General features: G+C 43.6%; 2 protein-coding genes across 3 annotated transcripts in view; one reads left to right on the forward strand and one right to left on the reverse strand.

The window, feature by feature from the left end:
• The window catches only part of LOC131125146 (pyruvate carboxylase, mitochondrial-like), a 215,252-nt gene that overhangs the window by 59,340 nt on the left and 139,335 nt on the right, over window positions 1–16,577 (reverse strand). The window lies entirely within an intron of this gene.
• LOC131125147 (leucine-rich repeat and fibronectin type-III domain-containing protein 4) overlaps window positions 1–16,577 on the forward strand; it is a 28,338-nt gene that overhangs the window by 2,231 nt on the left and 9,530 nt on the right. The window contains exons 3-7 of one of the 2 annotated variants that reach the window (XM_058066387.1): window positions 10,834–11,436; window positions 11,532–11,694; window positions 11,896–12,066; window positions 13,815–13,976; window positions 14,475–15,182. In XM_058066387.1, the coding sequence (XP_057922370.1) occupies window positions 10,860–11,436; window positions 11,532–11,694; window positions 11,896–12,066; window positions 13,815–13,976; window positions 14,475–15,182 (1,781 nt within the window). In that variant the 5' untranslated portion in view covers window positions 10,834–10,859. Of the gene's footprint in view, window positions 1–1,580; window positions 11,437–11,531; window positions 11,695–11,895; window positions 12,067–13,814; window positions 13,977–14,474; window positions 15,183–16,577 lie in introns of those variants that run through there. The other variant, XM_058066388.1, reaches the window with a different exon arrangement.

Here is a 16,577-nt window from a genome sequence, read left to right on the forward strand (position 1 = left end):
TTCCCCTGAGCATCCTTCACCTGCAGGGCGTATATGTTAGTGTAGGTTAGTGTGTGTGTGTGTGTGTGTGTGTGTGCACATGCGCCAGCTGCCCAGTATCAGATTACTTGCAAGCTTGGCTTCAAATGTAATCTCACCTGGCGTGCCGTTTGGGTGTCGATGTGCGGGGATTCGTGGCTATGGGCGCTTTGTGCAGCAGCGGCACTCTTTGCGCGCACACACACACACACACACACGCACGCACATGCACACTTGGACTGATTTGGCACGCTGACACAGGAGATCAGACTGACTGAGTGGATGTATGGGAGGATAAGAGGAAAGAAATGGAGACTAGGAGAGAGAGTGCAGGATGAAGTGAGGAGGGAAGGTAATGCAAGTAGAATGAAAAAGGGAGGCGGGGGGGCGGGCTAGGGCGGTCTTGATGAGGGTTAAAAGGTCAGGTGAAAAGGCTGCAATGTAAGTGGCTACTTCAGACGAGTGCGAGACAAAAGGGGATTAATAGATGGTTAGTGATGAATTAAGAAGCGCACAAATGATGACTGACATTACACGCCAGATGACTGAACACATGAAAGATGGCAGTCATTATATCTAGTGCCGCTTCATACTCAACCCCCCCACACTTTGCACCGCCATCGTCAATTTGTCATGCATGACCCCAAAAGGTCTTAAAAGGTGCTCTGGTAATGCACTGGCCAATACACACGGTGTAATATGCTTGGTTAGCGGATGCATGATGGGACTTTTTTCTTTCACCTCCGTCAAGAAGGTCATGCTTGTTTCTTTGGAAGTTTGGAAGGAACATTATGCAAAAAAAGACTTTACTGGTTTCCATAAAAAACTTGGCAGAGGGAATGGGGGTTGGGCAAAGGACAAAACCAGGATGTGTGTGCAGCTCTGGCTTGAGAACACGGTGGTATTTCACTGCACTTGTACATTATGATCCTGCTTGAATAAAGCATGAATGCAACATTGAAGCATATGCAGGACCATTTGGTGCTGACATGTTTGCTGTCTCCTTCCAACATGCAAAAAGACGACCTCCAACTTGGCTTATATATACTCAGCATAGGCTAATTCCTCTGCTCTCCTGCCTTGTGATACAGTTTGAGTAATTCATGGGTTGGAGCGGTGGAATCATATATCATTTCCTCAATTATCCCAACACGTGTCGGCGAGGGCGTCTGGCATTCTAAAACGTGAGCAGATGGGAAGCTCACTGTCAAAAAATGAGCAAGTCAGTGGAGGAGAAGAAGAGGAAATGGCAGTCGGCAATGTGAATGGAGGATTTACTCTCCGGGTGAGGAACTATTTGAAACGCACAAATCAGAACTAACTCATAAGTAGGACTGGCTTGTTTTTAGGGAAGCAGGGTTGAGAGATTGAGTAATTAAAATATTAACAGTCTGTTTAGGCACAGCGGGCGCCTGATAAGCAGAACAAACTGTAACCACGGCAACCGCGGGTGACAGACGGAGGGATGGTTTGGGAGAGAATGATAAAGGGAAAGGAGGGAGTTGGGAAGATGGAAGGCGTCTGGGGGAGGGGGAGAAGGGGGAGGGGTCACGAGTGCCTAGAAAGGGAATGAAGTCAACTATGAAGTGTATGAATTATCATTCCTTATATATTTTGGACACCATCTTAGCCACTAATGCAGCTGTGAGACCAATCTACAGAGTTCTCACTGTACTTTTTTTTTTACTTCATATAATAAACCAGTTATTTCATACAATACACTTTGTATGTTTTTCGTTCTATTTTGAGGCAGTAGTGGACATAGTGTGGTGTAGTTTGAATCAATATGTCCATCACTGTGACTCAGGGGTCTGCTTCAGGGTTGCAAGCTGTGATGGAAGCAGTTTCTTAAAATCTGCTTTATAATCGCACTGCCTGATAACACAATCCGATTTACTTTTGTCCAACTGCACACAAGGTGCAGTGTCTGCAAATTGGGGGTCCATAAAACCAACCCTGTAGGTGGGACAATTGAGCGTGCGTGGTTGAGAAATCTATGTACACACACAGCATGCAGAGTGGCATCGATAGGAAGGGATGGACAGGGTGTAAATGAGAAGGGTGGCGATAAAGTGGTAGAAGCATGCAGTATGGAGAAAGCGATAAAAGTATACGCGCATAATGTTGAGTGAGCGTGGCAGGTCAGCTACTTTGCCATCGCGTGTCATGCAAATATGAATAAATATGAATTTTACGAGCATAGGCACAAGTGCATCCACGTTGTGGTGCCTTTACAACTTAGGGCGGGAGCAAGTGCAATTAAATATACTAAAGCAGGGAGTTGCACATCAATGGAACAATATGGAATGCGCATCAAAAAATGAGCATGTGGCAAATAAAAGACATCATCTGTTAATTAAAGGCTTTTATTAGCCCCTAACCTAAAGCATGCAAGTGTGCAATCCAATCTGATACGCCTGCACTCCTGCCATCTGGACTAAAAGCTAAACAATATTAAGTCGCCTCCCTGGCACCAGTGACAAGCTCACTAGCAATGAAAAATGATGCCTCTTTGAGTACAAAAATAAAGAAATAAAGACAATAAAAGCACTCTAGTATTACAGTGCTACAAAAGTGCCAGTGCCCATCATTTTGCAGCTTAGCAGCCTCCACGTTACACACCTCTTTCTTACCCACTTACACAAGGGCTTTCCTGACAGATAACACCGGCACTGCAGTCATTGCGAGGCACCGCAAGGAGCAATGAAGACGTAACTGCACACACATTGACAGATAGAGAAGAGAACATGGGAGCTTTTCATTCTAGATCATGTAAAGTTCTCCGTGACTCTCTGTGAGCCAACTGAGTGCCAAAGAAAATCACTGTCACCTCTGTTGTTTGCCACTTCAATTTAGCGTCACCCCAGTCACCCTCCCAGCCCTGCACACTTTCCAAGAGGACGAAACCAGCAGATAACAGAAACTCCAAGAAAACATCTGCCTAGGATGTTTTGAGTTAGGTGGACTGGTTACCTGGACTCTTTGTGGACATACTACTTAATTCAGTGATTTTCAACCACTGTCCCGCAGCACACTAGTGTACCTTGAGAAACAGTCAGGTGTGCCGTGAGGAATTATCCAATATCACTTTTTATAGTTAACATTGATTAATCATCATTTGCAAATATTATGTGAATAGCCATGAATACATGGACACAAATATTCCAATTGCATTTGGTATATTTGCTCAAACTGAAAGAATTGAACAGGGATGGAATATTCCTTTCCCCAATCCAATTCAGGTATCTTGTACCCGCTCAAACGGAAATTTGTCAGGGTGCGTTCTTCTTCGTGGTGTTTTTCTTCTTCTGTTGTTTATTGGCGGTTGGCAAGCAGCTTTCGTATGCATTAGCGCCATCTGTGGAACAGAATCTAAACACTTCTATACTTTATTCACAAGTCCAGTTTTATTAAAAAAGAAAATATATATCTATATAAAACATGTCCTGAGTTTAATTATAAAATATTAACAAGATTGAATTTGATCTTTTCCTGTTTAAATTGATCCCGGGTGCGTTCTTTCAGCTCATGCTCAGATATGACGTAACACGCAGATCCAGACGTTCTTCAGTTTTAAAAATGGAGGCGAGCAATCGGCATTGGACTAAGCAAAGTTTGTTTTTGATTCAAACTAAATTTCAAGACTGGACAGACGAAAAACTGATAATACGAAGTTATTCCAACAAGTGAAAGAAAAACTCGGGGAAGCCGGTATCACGTGATGCTTACGTTTTACTGCGCATGCCCTGTTGACTATTCTGTTTGGATACCATTGTTTCCCGAAAGGTCATTCGGAAAGAGAAAAACTGGTCATGTAAAAACATGGCTACTGTCGAGTGTCTGTGGTCTGTGGACTGGCAGAGCAATGTAATATTGGTCTGTGTGGCAACACCTACCTTGTTCCTCCTATAGACTTATTGATGCACGTGTGAGGTCGTGGTGACATTTTGTAACATTTTTGGTTAGTGGTGTGCCACAAGATTTTTCCAATGTAAAAAACGTGCCGTGGCTCAAAAAAGGTTGAAAAACACTGACTTAATTTATGGATCCATTCATCTTAGTTAAAAGTGCTTTTAGTAAGCCTTACTGGGAACACACTGTTTTGTGTGACTGTAGCGTTTGGATTTTATGTCTCCAAGAAGAGCTATTTTTACTTTTTATACCCAATAAATACCATATATCACATACACATAACATCTAAAAGGAAGCAAGAAAGCAGGACCGACACGATAGAAACACTAGCATCCCAACAGTGTGTGACGTACAGTGCTAACATTACATTCATAGTTTAAGATAGTTAACTTATTCACTGCAATAAAACAAAATGTCCAGAATGACAGATCCCACAGCTGTAGTTGACGGACAGTTGGCAGAGCCAATGAATCCTCCTTTTTTACCAAGCAAACTGGCTTTTTATTGTCCTTATAAATAGGCTCTAAGAGCATATATTATTGTTAGAACTTGAGAACCTTTTGCATATATAGGGAACCATTTTCTTTTTATCATTTTGCCCATCATCCACAGTCATTACATCAGACATCAACACACATTGATATTGTTACGCCAAAGAACTACAATACTGGTGTAGTGACGCCTCACCACGCCGCTACCACCACTGCTCCTGTGTTTTTGAGTTTGGAAAAGTTAACGCTAGGTTTAGCATTCATTTCTATGTTGCTATGACCAAAGCATGGCAAAATACTGTAAGCATTACATGTTATATAGAATATCATGAATGTGGCTGCCGGAAGCATTCCGCAAGATTAGTTAGTCAGTGTGAATGGCATTTTGCGCCAAGCCGGACTGGATCAGAACTGGAGCAGCAACGGATTCAGTGTGAGCCCGGTTGTTAGCTGTGTTCCATTACGTGCATTAATGATCTGCCTCTATTTTTTAAGTTTTTATATCTTTACACTGCACGTAAAAATAAAAATGATTATGGATGAAGGGTAAAAGTGCAGTTTTCCTTTAAGTCTCTGCCTCTGACTGTGTGGGAATAGTGTGCAAGCAACAATGTAGGGCAGGCCTAATGCCATGTTTTGTTTTTTAAAATTCGACTTCCTAGTCATGGTCATGTTTTAGGATGCTCAAAATTGCACTCCACCTCAACTTCAGATTCTCTGACGGAGATGTTGTGCTTTCACAAGTCGTGGTTCAACAGTTGACAGCCTGAAGCAATAAAAAGCCATTCACTCTGTCTGCTTAAGAATATGAGCGGCCTCTCTCTCACAGTGCAACATTTTTCCAGCCATCACACACACACACAAGAGATTGGCTCCTCTTGTAAATAGCTTAAAAATGGCGTGTAAAATTGGTTTTCACACTTTTTTCCCACAGCTTATCAGCAATAAAAATAACCTGTGCTTAAAAAGCAGCATTTCAAAGAGACCAAAGAGAACTATTTGACAGTGGCTTGCTTTGACTAACAGTGCAGCCAAGGCACGTTTGCAGAGATGTCCGGTCTATACAGCTGTGATGAAATGCTGCAAGGCTGTGATACAAAACAGCATTTAATTGTGTGTTTTAGCCGGAAAGTGTCTTACTTTTGAGAAAGTGCGCTCATTTGGGGCTCATGCTGTTTATGGCATTATTAAATATTGGACTTAACAATATTTAATTTTCTTAGGAACTGTTTTGCAAGCTGTTGTGATCCGAGCTCACCATCGACTTTCATCTTCAACCATGCCTCCTTGACTCTGTTGTCTCTGGGCTCCATCCGCTACCTCATTTCTAGTACAGCTCTCCGGCTCCCTCATCAAATCCCTCCTCCCTGCATCCAGAACAGTGATGGATGGCGGCCTTCACCTGTTTATCGTCTTTACATATTTCTCTGCCCATCTGCTTAATGACACACATTCATACCCGCTGATTCGTCACCACTCTTCTCCTCTCTTTTAGCCTTCATCTCAGCTCTTTAAACACACCCTCCTTTCTTCATTCATTTCCCTTTCAGCTCTTACCGCATTAGCCGCAGTTAGCCTCACTTCTGGGGCCTCCACATGCGGCACTGCTTGCCTTCCGTGCTGTGCTTTCTATACATGGCAACTGACTAAAGCAGACGCGATTTGACAGGGGAATGACAAAGGAGTGATAGTATCAAAAGGATGAGTGGGCTTCCAATGCACACGACTGCCGCAACAAGAGGCTACGTGGGCGTTGTGTTCTTCCTAGCCTGGAGAGAAAGAGGCTCACTATAATTATGACTGTGTGGGAGACTGTTTTGGTATGCTCTTGCTTGTTTCTGCATGCAAATTAATATCAAGAGCGAGGACTTGGAGCAAGAACTTCTGTCTTTTACTCTTGTTTATTGCTGCTTTTGTGTGTTGGGTTTACTTCATTTTTTTATCATTTCTTTACAAATGTTTCAATCAGATGTGTCAGATTACCGTGTTTGTGATGAGAGAGGTGTTTTGGAGCTAATATAAATGCCTCAAGTTTATCAACATTGCTTAAATCAATACGAGTTCATTAGTGGCTCATGGCATTTGGGAAGGTTCAAATGTACGACCCGATGAGACAATACACATGCAAATATACACAAACACACAATGTGTCTTAAGGTTACAAATTGGACTTGGCATTTAAGGAGGACTTGGCATTTGGCTATTACAGACTGAGGCCAAAAGGAAACCGAGTCTTCAAGTGCAGGAGGTCTTCTATGCTAAAAACACACATTATACCAAGTCAAGCCCGAAAGCACATCTTAGGCCGTGTCCACACGGACGCGGATATTTTAAAAAATGCACATTTGCCCCAATACCATGTCAAAAAATATCCCCAACCACACGATTTCTGTCCACACGAATATGCATCCACAGGCTGTCATGCCGCCTGGACGGTTAAGGCAATTTCAGAAGATTACATCATTTTCATAGACTCACAAAGATACTTGTGGACTGCTAGCCTAGTAGCATTACTTTTCAGTAGTTTACTTCAAATTTGTAAGAAAAATGCATTGAATTGTATGCTGCATAAAAACATATCTATAGCAGATTTTGATTATTACCACAATGCTGTAAAGTGTCGTTAATTTCATCGATGAAGAAAGAACTCCATCGGCTGTGACGACATCATCCCTGATATAATTCTGTGTCTGGTGAATTGTCCTTGTTAAATGGCATCCAAGACAGTAGTTATGCAGCACAGGACAGACATACTGTATATAACAGGGACGCTTTCAATGTAATCACAATGTCCTTGCCATTATTCCAAAATGACCACATGCTTGTGAGAGTTGTCCCACCAGGTAGGGGTCCGGCCAGAGCCGTTTTAGAGAGCAGCAGCAGTAGTGTCGTCTGAAGCTCATATGTCAATGTAAAGTGAAAGTTGGTATGTTTGGCAACAAGCTAAAAGCCCCGTCTTTGCGGTCCTCAAACACATAAACTGAAGCTGAGTTTTCCAAAAATCATCACCCTGATAAGAGTTTTCAAAAAGCAAAATTTTTAAAGACAAAAATATCCATTTGCATGTGGATGAGAGGCAAAAACGCACAGAAAAATATGTTTGGACAGGGCCTTAATTACATATGCTGGGTTTAGATGATGCACCGCTACGATTTAAAGCAAATATGTCGACTACTGACTTGATTCTAGCTGAATTTGACCTCTCAAGCTGCTGCAGTGAGTGTTGGAACAGCAACTTTTAGGGCGTTCTGCCTGTGTCGTGCCCCGACGCAGAGCTTCTGACGAGCTCTTTGCACCTCTCCCATACACTCTCCGTACTCTGCAAGAATGAGGTTTTTTCATGCATGGTAGTGCAAGTGAGACATTTCCTGGAATAGATGGTATGCAGAAGAACAAAATAGAACGCTGTGGACACAAACACAGTGCACACACCTCAGAATACACACCACACACACGTACACAAAGTGCAGATGCAAGCACATACATACTGAGTCAACACCCATCATGACCCTGCTGCAAAAATCAATAAGTTGAATGATAAGCGTGGGATTCATGGAAGTGGAGGAGTGTAACCAAATGGGACAAGGAGCCATCCGTCTCTCAGGGAGGGATCGATCTGCAAGCAGATGCATCGCTTTCACCCATCATTTGTGTGCGTGTCAATGTGTACTGCGGCGCTACACTATGGCAAAAAAAAAAAATAGAAGAACGGTCAAAAAGAGACCATGAAGCAAAGGATAAGAGAGTCAACACTCCAATGATGGTGCGGTGTACAAAAGACTGGCAGTGACGGCAGTGAGAGAAGAAAGGACGTGGCGAGGCAGAACAGTGACTGATAATGCTGCCATCCTCAGGTTGCCTCAAGGGCAGACCAGACAGTGGGGAACAGATTGTGGGAATGAGACAAGGAAATGGCAGAAAGTTACAGCACCGCTAGAGGCACAATGGGTTTTAGATGGTGCCAAGTTAGCAAGATGGAAAACACGAGGAACAACACTTTGCTGAGAGATATATGCTGGAGAATGGATGACAAAGACCAAAATAGGCTGTCCGTTCCTGAACCTGAAGGGATATATCGAAACATTGGCTTCAAAGTTGAACATTCAAGGGTGCAATAACACCCTAAAAGGTTCAATAACTTGAAAGGTAGAAGGAGTATAGGAGCACAGTTGCACAGTTAGAATGAATATAAAACAAAAACGATGTCCTTGCCATTATTATTGCCATTATTCCAAAATGACCACATGCTTGTGAGAGTTGTCCCACCAGGTAGGGGTCCGGCCAGAGTTGTTTTAGAGAGCAGTAGTGTCGTCTGAAGCTCATATATCAATTTAAAGTGAAAGCTGGTATGTTTACTCTTAATGGCACATAACTGTTATGTCATCTGTTAGTGGGGCATATTGCTGAAACAATCTTTCACTTGGTGATACAAGCACCAGAATTGGCACACTTGTGCAATAGAACCTAATAGAACCTCAAAAAAAGTACAATATCTAACTTCAAATACAAAATGGCTGCCATTTTTCAAGATGGCCGCCATTCATAGTCGTTCGAAATCGTATTTGCACTAAAATAATGACAAAATAATGTCATTGTGATAATCTGTACATATTAGATAGCATTTGGGACACTTATGTATACTAAGTTGTCTATTTAATACTACAACAGTTAGTAATTATAACAACTACATTTGGTACACTACAAGCCGACGTTGAACCCCATGCTGAGTTTCGCAGCAGTGATGTCACCAGTGTGCCCTGGTTGTGCTATGACATCACTGTCATGAGGTAATACAAACCAACAACATTAATATTTGTAAGTTACAGTAATTTAACAAATACATAGCAGAGGACAGGTAAACTTTGTGACCAGGTAGCTTAGAAGCATACAACTTTTCTGATAAAAACACCAATTTGTATATATATATGTATATGTATATACATATATGTATATGTATGTATATGTATCAGGCTCCATATTGAAAAATGGTGTCCATATTGGAATTTGGAATTCATTATTGGATTTAATAAATTATAATACATTCATTTGGTATTCTGACCATAAAAATATTGTGTTTATTTGAGTTCTACTTCAACAAGCACATGTTTTTCAAATTTGCTCTGGCGGCCATATTGAAAATTGGCAGCCATATTACATTTTATGTTGGATATCGTACTTTTCTTAAAATATGTATCCTAAACGCCATCTGTGCCAATTTTGTGAAAGAGTGAAAGATTCTTATGAAATGTTTGGATAATCTGCCCCACTATGTTGGCAACAAGCTAAAAGCCCCGTCTTTGCGGTCCTCAAACACAAACTGAAGCTGAGTTTTCCAAAAATTATCACCCTGATAAGAGTTTTCCAAAAGCTACATTTTTCAAGACAAAAATATCCATTTGCATGTGTATGAGAGGCCAAAACGCACAGAAAAAATATGTTTGGACAGGGCCTTAATTACATATACTGGGTTTAGATGATGCACCGCTACGAATATAAAACATGTCTTTATATGATAGCTACTGACATTCAGGGGTTGTGTTTTGATCAGACAAACTGACTGATTTCTATTTAACCAAACGCTACCTTTCTGGACTTAAAAAGTTCCCATGATCAGCCCTGACATTCCGTTTTGAATTGATCTTACAGTCTTTGCGACACCAAAGTGTATCATCACTGCTATCATAAATCTTTTATTACAGGCTAAAGATTCTTAAATAGGCCAATGAAGCGTTCTGTTGAGTTTTTTTTTTTTTAAGTCTAACAAAGCAAACCATTTCACAGGACGTAGACTGAAGATGGATGATAAAGCCTCCTCTGGTTTCACGAGGAAAGAGAAAAGCTAATGGAAAATATTGAGCCAGCAATTTGCACCAAGGTGTAAAGTCAGCATGATGTATTACTGCTAGGTTACGTACACAGCGACTACATTATTTCTATAGTCTTAACTCTGACTGTTATCAACACTTGCTGTCACCCTCCATCCATGTTACAGTTACCATGGCAACCGGTATGAATGACAATCAGCTGCAGTGACTCATCTCTACACTTTGTCATAACATAAGCGGTACATCTGGGGAGTCTGGGCCCCGAAGTGGACCGGAGTGGCTGAGGAGTACACCGCATTGTGTTTTGCTGTAAAATCCAAGCAGATAAAGCGGGTGACCCAATTTAATTCCCTGACCCACAGTCTTAAGGAAGGGCCCAACGATAAAACACATCTAATCCTCTCTTACAGGTTTCTAGGTAACCGTTACTATGGGGACTGGTTGAGTGTGGAGGGTGTTTCAAGGCGATGAAAAATAAAAGTGCCTGCTTAAAATTGTATACTGTACCTCAGAGGAATATGGAGAGAAGGTAGCAACTCTTTAATGTAGTATTCATGAAACAATATCTTTATTTTCTTTCTGTTCAGGTCTGTGGATAGCCTGGCTTTCTACCATGCCTGCCCCCCCAACCCTACACCCCAGCAGAAACAGACACCCGCCTTCCTCACATGGCCATCCTGATCTAGAGACCAAACATTCCACTTTCCCTTTCCTCTTCCCTCCATCCATCCTTTCACGTCCTCGTACCCCAAAGCTGAGCTCATCGCCGCCCTCCTCATCCCACCTCATCCCCTGCTTGGGGGCTTCGAGAAGAGCCTTCCCAAGCGTTGTCCCGTTCCCGGCTTTTCATTGGCTTGCCCTGGTCACATGCTGCCTGCTGCCCTCTCTGATCGGAGCAGGGGAAACGTGGGGCGTGGTGTCGGCCTGCCCCTTCCACTGCGTGTGTCGGAACCTTTCCGAATCACTCAGCACACTCTGTGCTGATAAAGGGCTCCTGTTTGTCCCGCCGCACGTTGACCGGCGCACCGTGGAGTTGCGGCTGGCTGACAACTTCATCACAGAAGTGGGTGGGAATGACTTTGTCAACATGAGTGGATTGGTTGATTTGACTCTATCCAGAAACACCATCCACCTGATCCGACCCATGGCCTTTGCTGATTTGGAAAGCCTACGCTCCTTACATCTCGATGGTGAGCTTTTTCTTCCACACGAGCGTTATTACATCAAATTATAATTGTGCTACAAAATACACTTCTGTTATTATTATATATAATTGCCCTTCCAGGTAACCGACTAACAACAGTGGGCCCCAGGGACCTTGCAGGGCTGGTGAATCTACAACATCTCATCATCAATAACAATCAGCTGATTAAAGTGTCTGGGCAGGCGTTTGATGACTTCTTGCTCACCTTAGAAGACCTGGACCTGTCCTACAACAACCTCAGAACGTAAGCTACATGACATACGAGAGCGCTGTGTCCAAAATTTAACACTACCCTACCAGTGAATCCACAGTGTCAGTTAGCCACTCGACAATCAGAGTGGCCGGTCTATCATCCAACTGTCAAATAACAAGAAGAGAGCAGAGATAATAACGGCAGACGATGACTGATTGCAACACCTGAGTCACACGCCTTTGATTTTAACAGGGTACCCTGGGAGTCCATTCAGAACATGGCAAGTCTGCACACTCTGAACCTGGACCATAACCTCATAGACCACATAGCGGAGGGAGTCTTTGGAGAGCTCTATAAGCTGGCCAGGCTGGATATGACCTCCAACCGGCTAAGGACCCTGCCACCCGATCCTCTCTTTGCGAGGTACTTCTTAATGTTTAATACTTCGTGTTGTGCTACAAACTGGCGGTGGTGAACGGACACTGAGAACAATTCCTTTGTTAATTGCCGATCTCTCCACTTTTCTTGAATCACACAACTATACAGACAGGAGCATATGAGCCAGCTGTTCCAGTGAGGATTAATGAAATCTGCTGTCCTCATTCCATGTATCATAGATGAATAAGACATTGGCTTGTCTCAGTCTGTGTGTTGCAGATGGCATTAAGACCGGAGTGGGCAATTACTTTGCCTCGCGAGCCACATTGAGTGCAAGAATTGGTCTGGCAGGCCGAGCTATCCGTCTATCTAATGAGATGAAAATAGCACCGCAAAAGCTGGCAACAGCTTCAATGTTAAAGGTTGACAAAATAATAATTTAGAAGTGTACAGTGTGACGGATTCGAAAGGATTAACGGGCCGGTTATGGCCCGCGGGTTGTATTTTACCCAAGTCCGCATCAAGGTGACCAAATGGGGCCTTTATAAGACTCAGGAATCCATTTTATTGACAGGTGACACTTCACTAACGTCCAAATATTGACAGCAAGTAAAGAACTAGTCATCCCTGGCTGCTGTGACAGACTCAGCATGACTGAGATTTGAGCAATTTGAGAAGGATTGCTTTCACTCACGGTAGCGACTTTCAAGTGGTGAAGACAACACAACTGGACAGTTCAAAATAAATGATTGAACGGAATGAGATCGCAGCTCCCTTGCTGATCAACTTTGCTAATTCCACCACGGAAACGACTCTAATGATAGAAACAACTTGCATGCTACTTAAAAAAGAAAACCACACACACAAGTCAAGCTACAGAGTGCCCGATGTGCCAGTCTGGTTTAGTATTTAGATGCCAAAAGGTTGACATGTGCAAAATTTCAGGTCATTACAGCCATTCATTCATTTTCTAACATTTATCCTCACAAGGGTCGTGAGGGTGCTGGAGCCTATCCCAGCTGTCCTCGGGCGAGAGGAGGGGTACACCCTGGACTGGTCACCAGCCAATCACAGGGCACATATAGACAAACAACCATTCACACTCACATTCATATCTATGGGCAATTTGGAGTAACCTAGCATGTTTTTAAAATGTGGGAGGAGAAAACCCACACAAGCATGAGGAGAACATGCAAACTCCACACAGAGATGGCAAAGGGTGGAATTGAACTCGGCTCTCCTCGCTGTGAGGCCTGCACGCTAATCACTAATCGCCCAAAGACCCAAGTTCATATTAATAATATGCTGGACAATTTGGAGTCGCCAATTAGCCTAACATGAAGTCGTACTACCCAGAGAAAAGTCCCACACGCACGTGGAGAACATGCAAACTCCACACAGAGATGACCAAAGGTGGAACTGAACTCGTGTCTCCAAGCTGTGAGGCCTGCGCGCTCACCACTCAACCACCGTGCAGCCCATTACATACATCATGAATCAAAATAGTCACAAATGTGAGTTTCATGGGGCAAGAGTCCGGAATACTGGTCTAAACTCAGCTTGCAGGTGAAATTGAGAGAGACAAAAAAGATTGAAAGTGGAGTCACCAGCCAATCACAGGGCATATATAGACAAACAACCATTCACACTCACATTCATACCTATGGATAATTTGGAGTCGCCAATTAGCCTAACATGAAGCCGTACTACCCGGAGAAAAGTCCCGCACGCGCAAATATGATGCTGATGTACAAGTCCTCTGAACTACGCCGTCATCCATCCCCTCCCTCCAGGTCCCAGACAGGTGCAATAAGCCCCACCCCCTACAATGCAGTCATAAGTCTGAATTTTGGAGGAAACCCACTGCACTGCAACTGTGAGCTACTGTGGCTGAGACGGCTTATCCGCGGAGACGACATGGAGACCTGCGCCACGCCTGTGCACCTGGCAGGAAGGTAACATAAATATTTGTAGTCACATTTGGATTTTAGCAGCTATCCGTTTCAGTACAGTCCACTCATCTTCTGGATCCTTAATTGTATCATCATGTGTTCAAAAATAGAAGTGGAACGCAAATTTGCAGGAATAAGCAGGTCTTGTGTGCTAAATTGAATTGAGGAAAGATGTGTTGCTCATAGTGATGCAGTGACTCCGCCATAATTCATGGATATGTAACATCGTAAAAGTCATTACAGTGCTACTTGGCATTCTCTCCGCATTTATCTGCCATCATTTTCCAGCCTAAGCGTACCGTCAAAACGATGCCGTGCCAGCAAAGTATTGAGGAGGAAAATGAGCATCTGTTGGCATCAGCTTTCACTGCAGTAACTACTCCAAGGCAAACTCGTGTGTTTCCTGTAAACTGATGAAAAAAAATGACACTTCTAGACTAGTCAGGCAAATATGCAAATGATCAATATGCTCTCATGCTGCTTTTTTTTCCCTTCTCTCAGGTACTTCTGGTCGATTCCCGAGGAGGAGTTCACATGTGAGCCCCCTCTCATCACCCGCCACACTCACAAGCTGTGGGTTCTAGAAGGCCAAAGAGCCACCCTCAAGTGCCGCTCCATTGGAGACCCTGAGCCTGTGGTGCATTGGGTGTCACCTGATGATCGTATCATCGCCAACTCCTCCCGGACCAGCTCCTTCAACAACGGCACGCTGGATATCTTAGTGACAGTGGCGCGGGACGACGGCGCGTACACGTGCATCGCTATTAATGCAGCGGGCGAAGCAACAGCCACTGTTGACCTTAAAATAATTCCTCTCCCGCACCGGGGCGGAGCAGGCGGTAATAACAACGTGAACAATAAGAACAGGAATGTGACCAATGGGATTTTACGAACTGATCCGGGATCCTCGGATATTAGCACAGGGATAAACGGCATGGGACGTGGTGGTGACGTGGAGGACACAAAAAAAGGAGGCGGCGAGAATGAGGAAGGTGACGGCGGCGGGGCGGCTGAAGGGGAGAGGCCTGATGAAAGGAACATGGAGAACGAGGATGAAGACGAGGAAGAAGGGAGGATGGTTGGAGTCCAAGGAGTGACGTCCACATCAGCTCAGATCCGATGGGACTTGGGGCGTTTGTCCGGAGCTTACGTTGTGTGGATGTATCAGATACAGTACAACTGCACGGTGGACGAAACACTCATCTACAGGTCAGTTCAACCTTTCGTATTTACGGTCCACAACATTTCAGCACCACACACACACACATATATACAGTTTTCGTACAAAAGTTCTTAAATATTTATCCACATCACTTTCATACTTCAACTGCCTGCCTCTTACACGGACAGCTAGGTAGCTCAAGGGAGGGAAGGAAAAAAGCTGAAGGAACTTAATTATTTACCTCCATCACTGTGAGACTCAACAAGTGGAAATGGTTGCTACATATAGATGACAAAGAACAGCACCGGCGATGTGGGTTGGCGGGCTTTTCTCCTCTGTGTAGATCTTTGAACATTTGCTTGTAAAGGGAGGCAAAGTAGCTGCTTTGAGACACTTTGAAATAACATTAAAACTGAAGCAAAATTCCCCACTGTATTGGGGAAAAGGGCTGATGCAACCTTGCACTTTTCCATGAACTATGCAGTTAAGAACTTTAAAGCTCCTTGCACCTCTATTTACAAGCCCGAGCTGATGAAACATTCATGGGTGAGGCTGCTGCCCTGACACATCATCAAGGGAAGGAACAGAACAGGAGACACAGGATCCAAACGGTCTGCCTTAAATGAAACAGAAATGTAATGACTTCTTGTGTTATAGTGACAACGCTGGTGGCAGGGAAGCAAAGTAAAATGGCTGGTAGTTTTACCATACTGAAGGAAGCAGGCTTTAGGAAGCGGGGTGAGGCCTCAGAGTTTCTAGAGGGGCTGGGGAGGAGGCTTTGGAGAGAAGGGTAAGAGCTGAGATTGACTCTAAACAAATCCCCTCAGGAGAGATTTAAATGAAAGGAGGACTGGTGAAAGGGAAGAAAGCGTGAGAGGCAGAGGCTAAGGGAGATGGGTGGGCTGAATTGTCCTTTAGGAAAAAGCAAGGGGGGGGGGGGGGGGGGGGAAGCAAATCCATCAATGAAATAGAGTAAGATGGAAAAATACATCAGGGGCCAACCGGGGTAACAGAGAGGTGAGAAGAGCTACTCATAAAGAATATGATCATCTTGGCCACAAAATGGAGATGTAGCAACTCAGACAAAGGGTAACAAAGGCAGTGTTTTCATTCCCATCAGCACACGTGCAGCAATTAAACAGGGAGAACTAATTAAATAAATGATTGAACGGAATGAGATCGCAGCTCCCTTGCTGATCAACTTTGCTAATTCCACCACAGAAACGACTCTAATGATAGAAACAACTTGCATGCTACTTAAAAAAAAAAACAAAAACACACACACACAAGTCAAGCTACAGAGTGCCCAATGTGCCAGTCTGGTTTAGTATTTAGATACCAAAAGGTTGACATGTGCAAAATTTCAGGTCATTACAGCCATTCATTCATTTTCTAACATTTATCCTCACAAGGGTCGTGAGGGTGCTGGAGCCTATCCCAGC

Source organism: Doryrhamphus excisus, chromosome 3, assembly GCF_030265055.1.
Source record: "Doryrhamphus excisus isolate RoL2022-K1 chromosome 3, RoL_Dexc_1.0, whole genome shotgun sequence".
In the NCBI taxonomy this organism is placed as follows: domain Eukaryota; kingdom Metazoa; phylum Chordata; class Actinopteri; order Syngnathiformes; family Syngnathidae; genus Doryrhamphus; species Doryrhamphus excisus.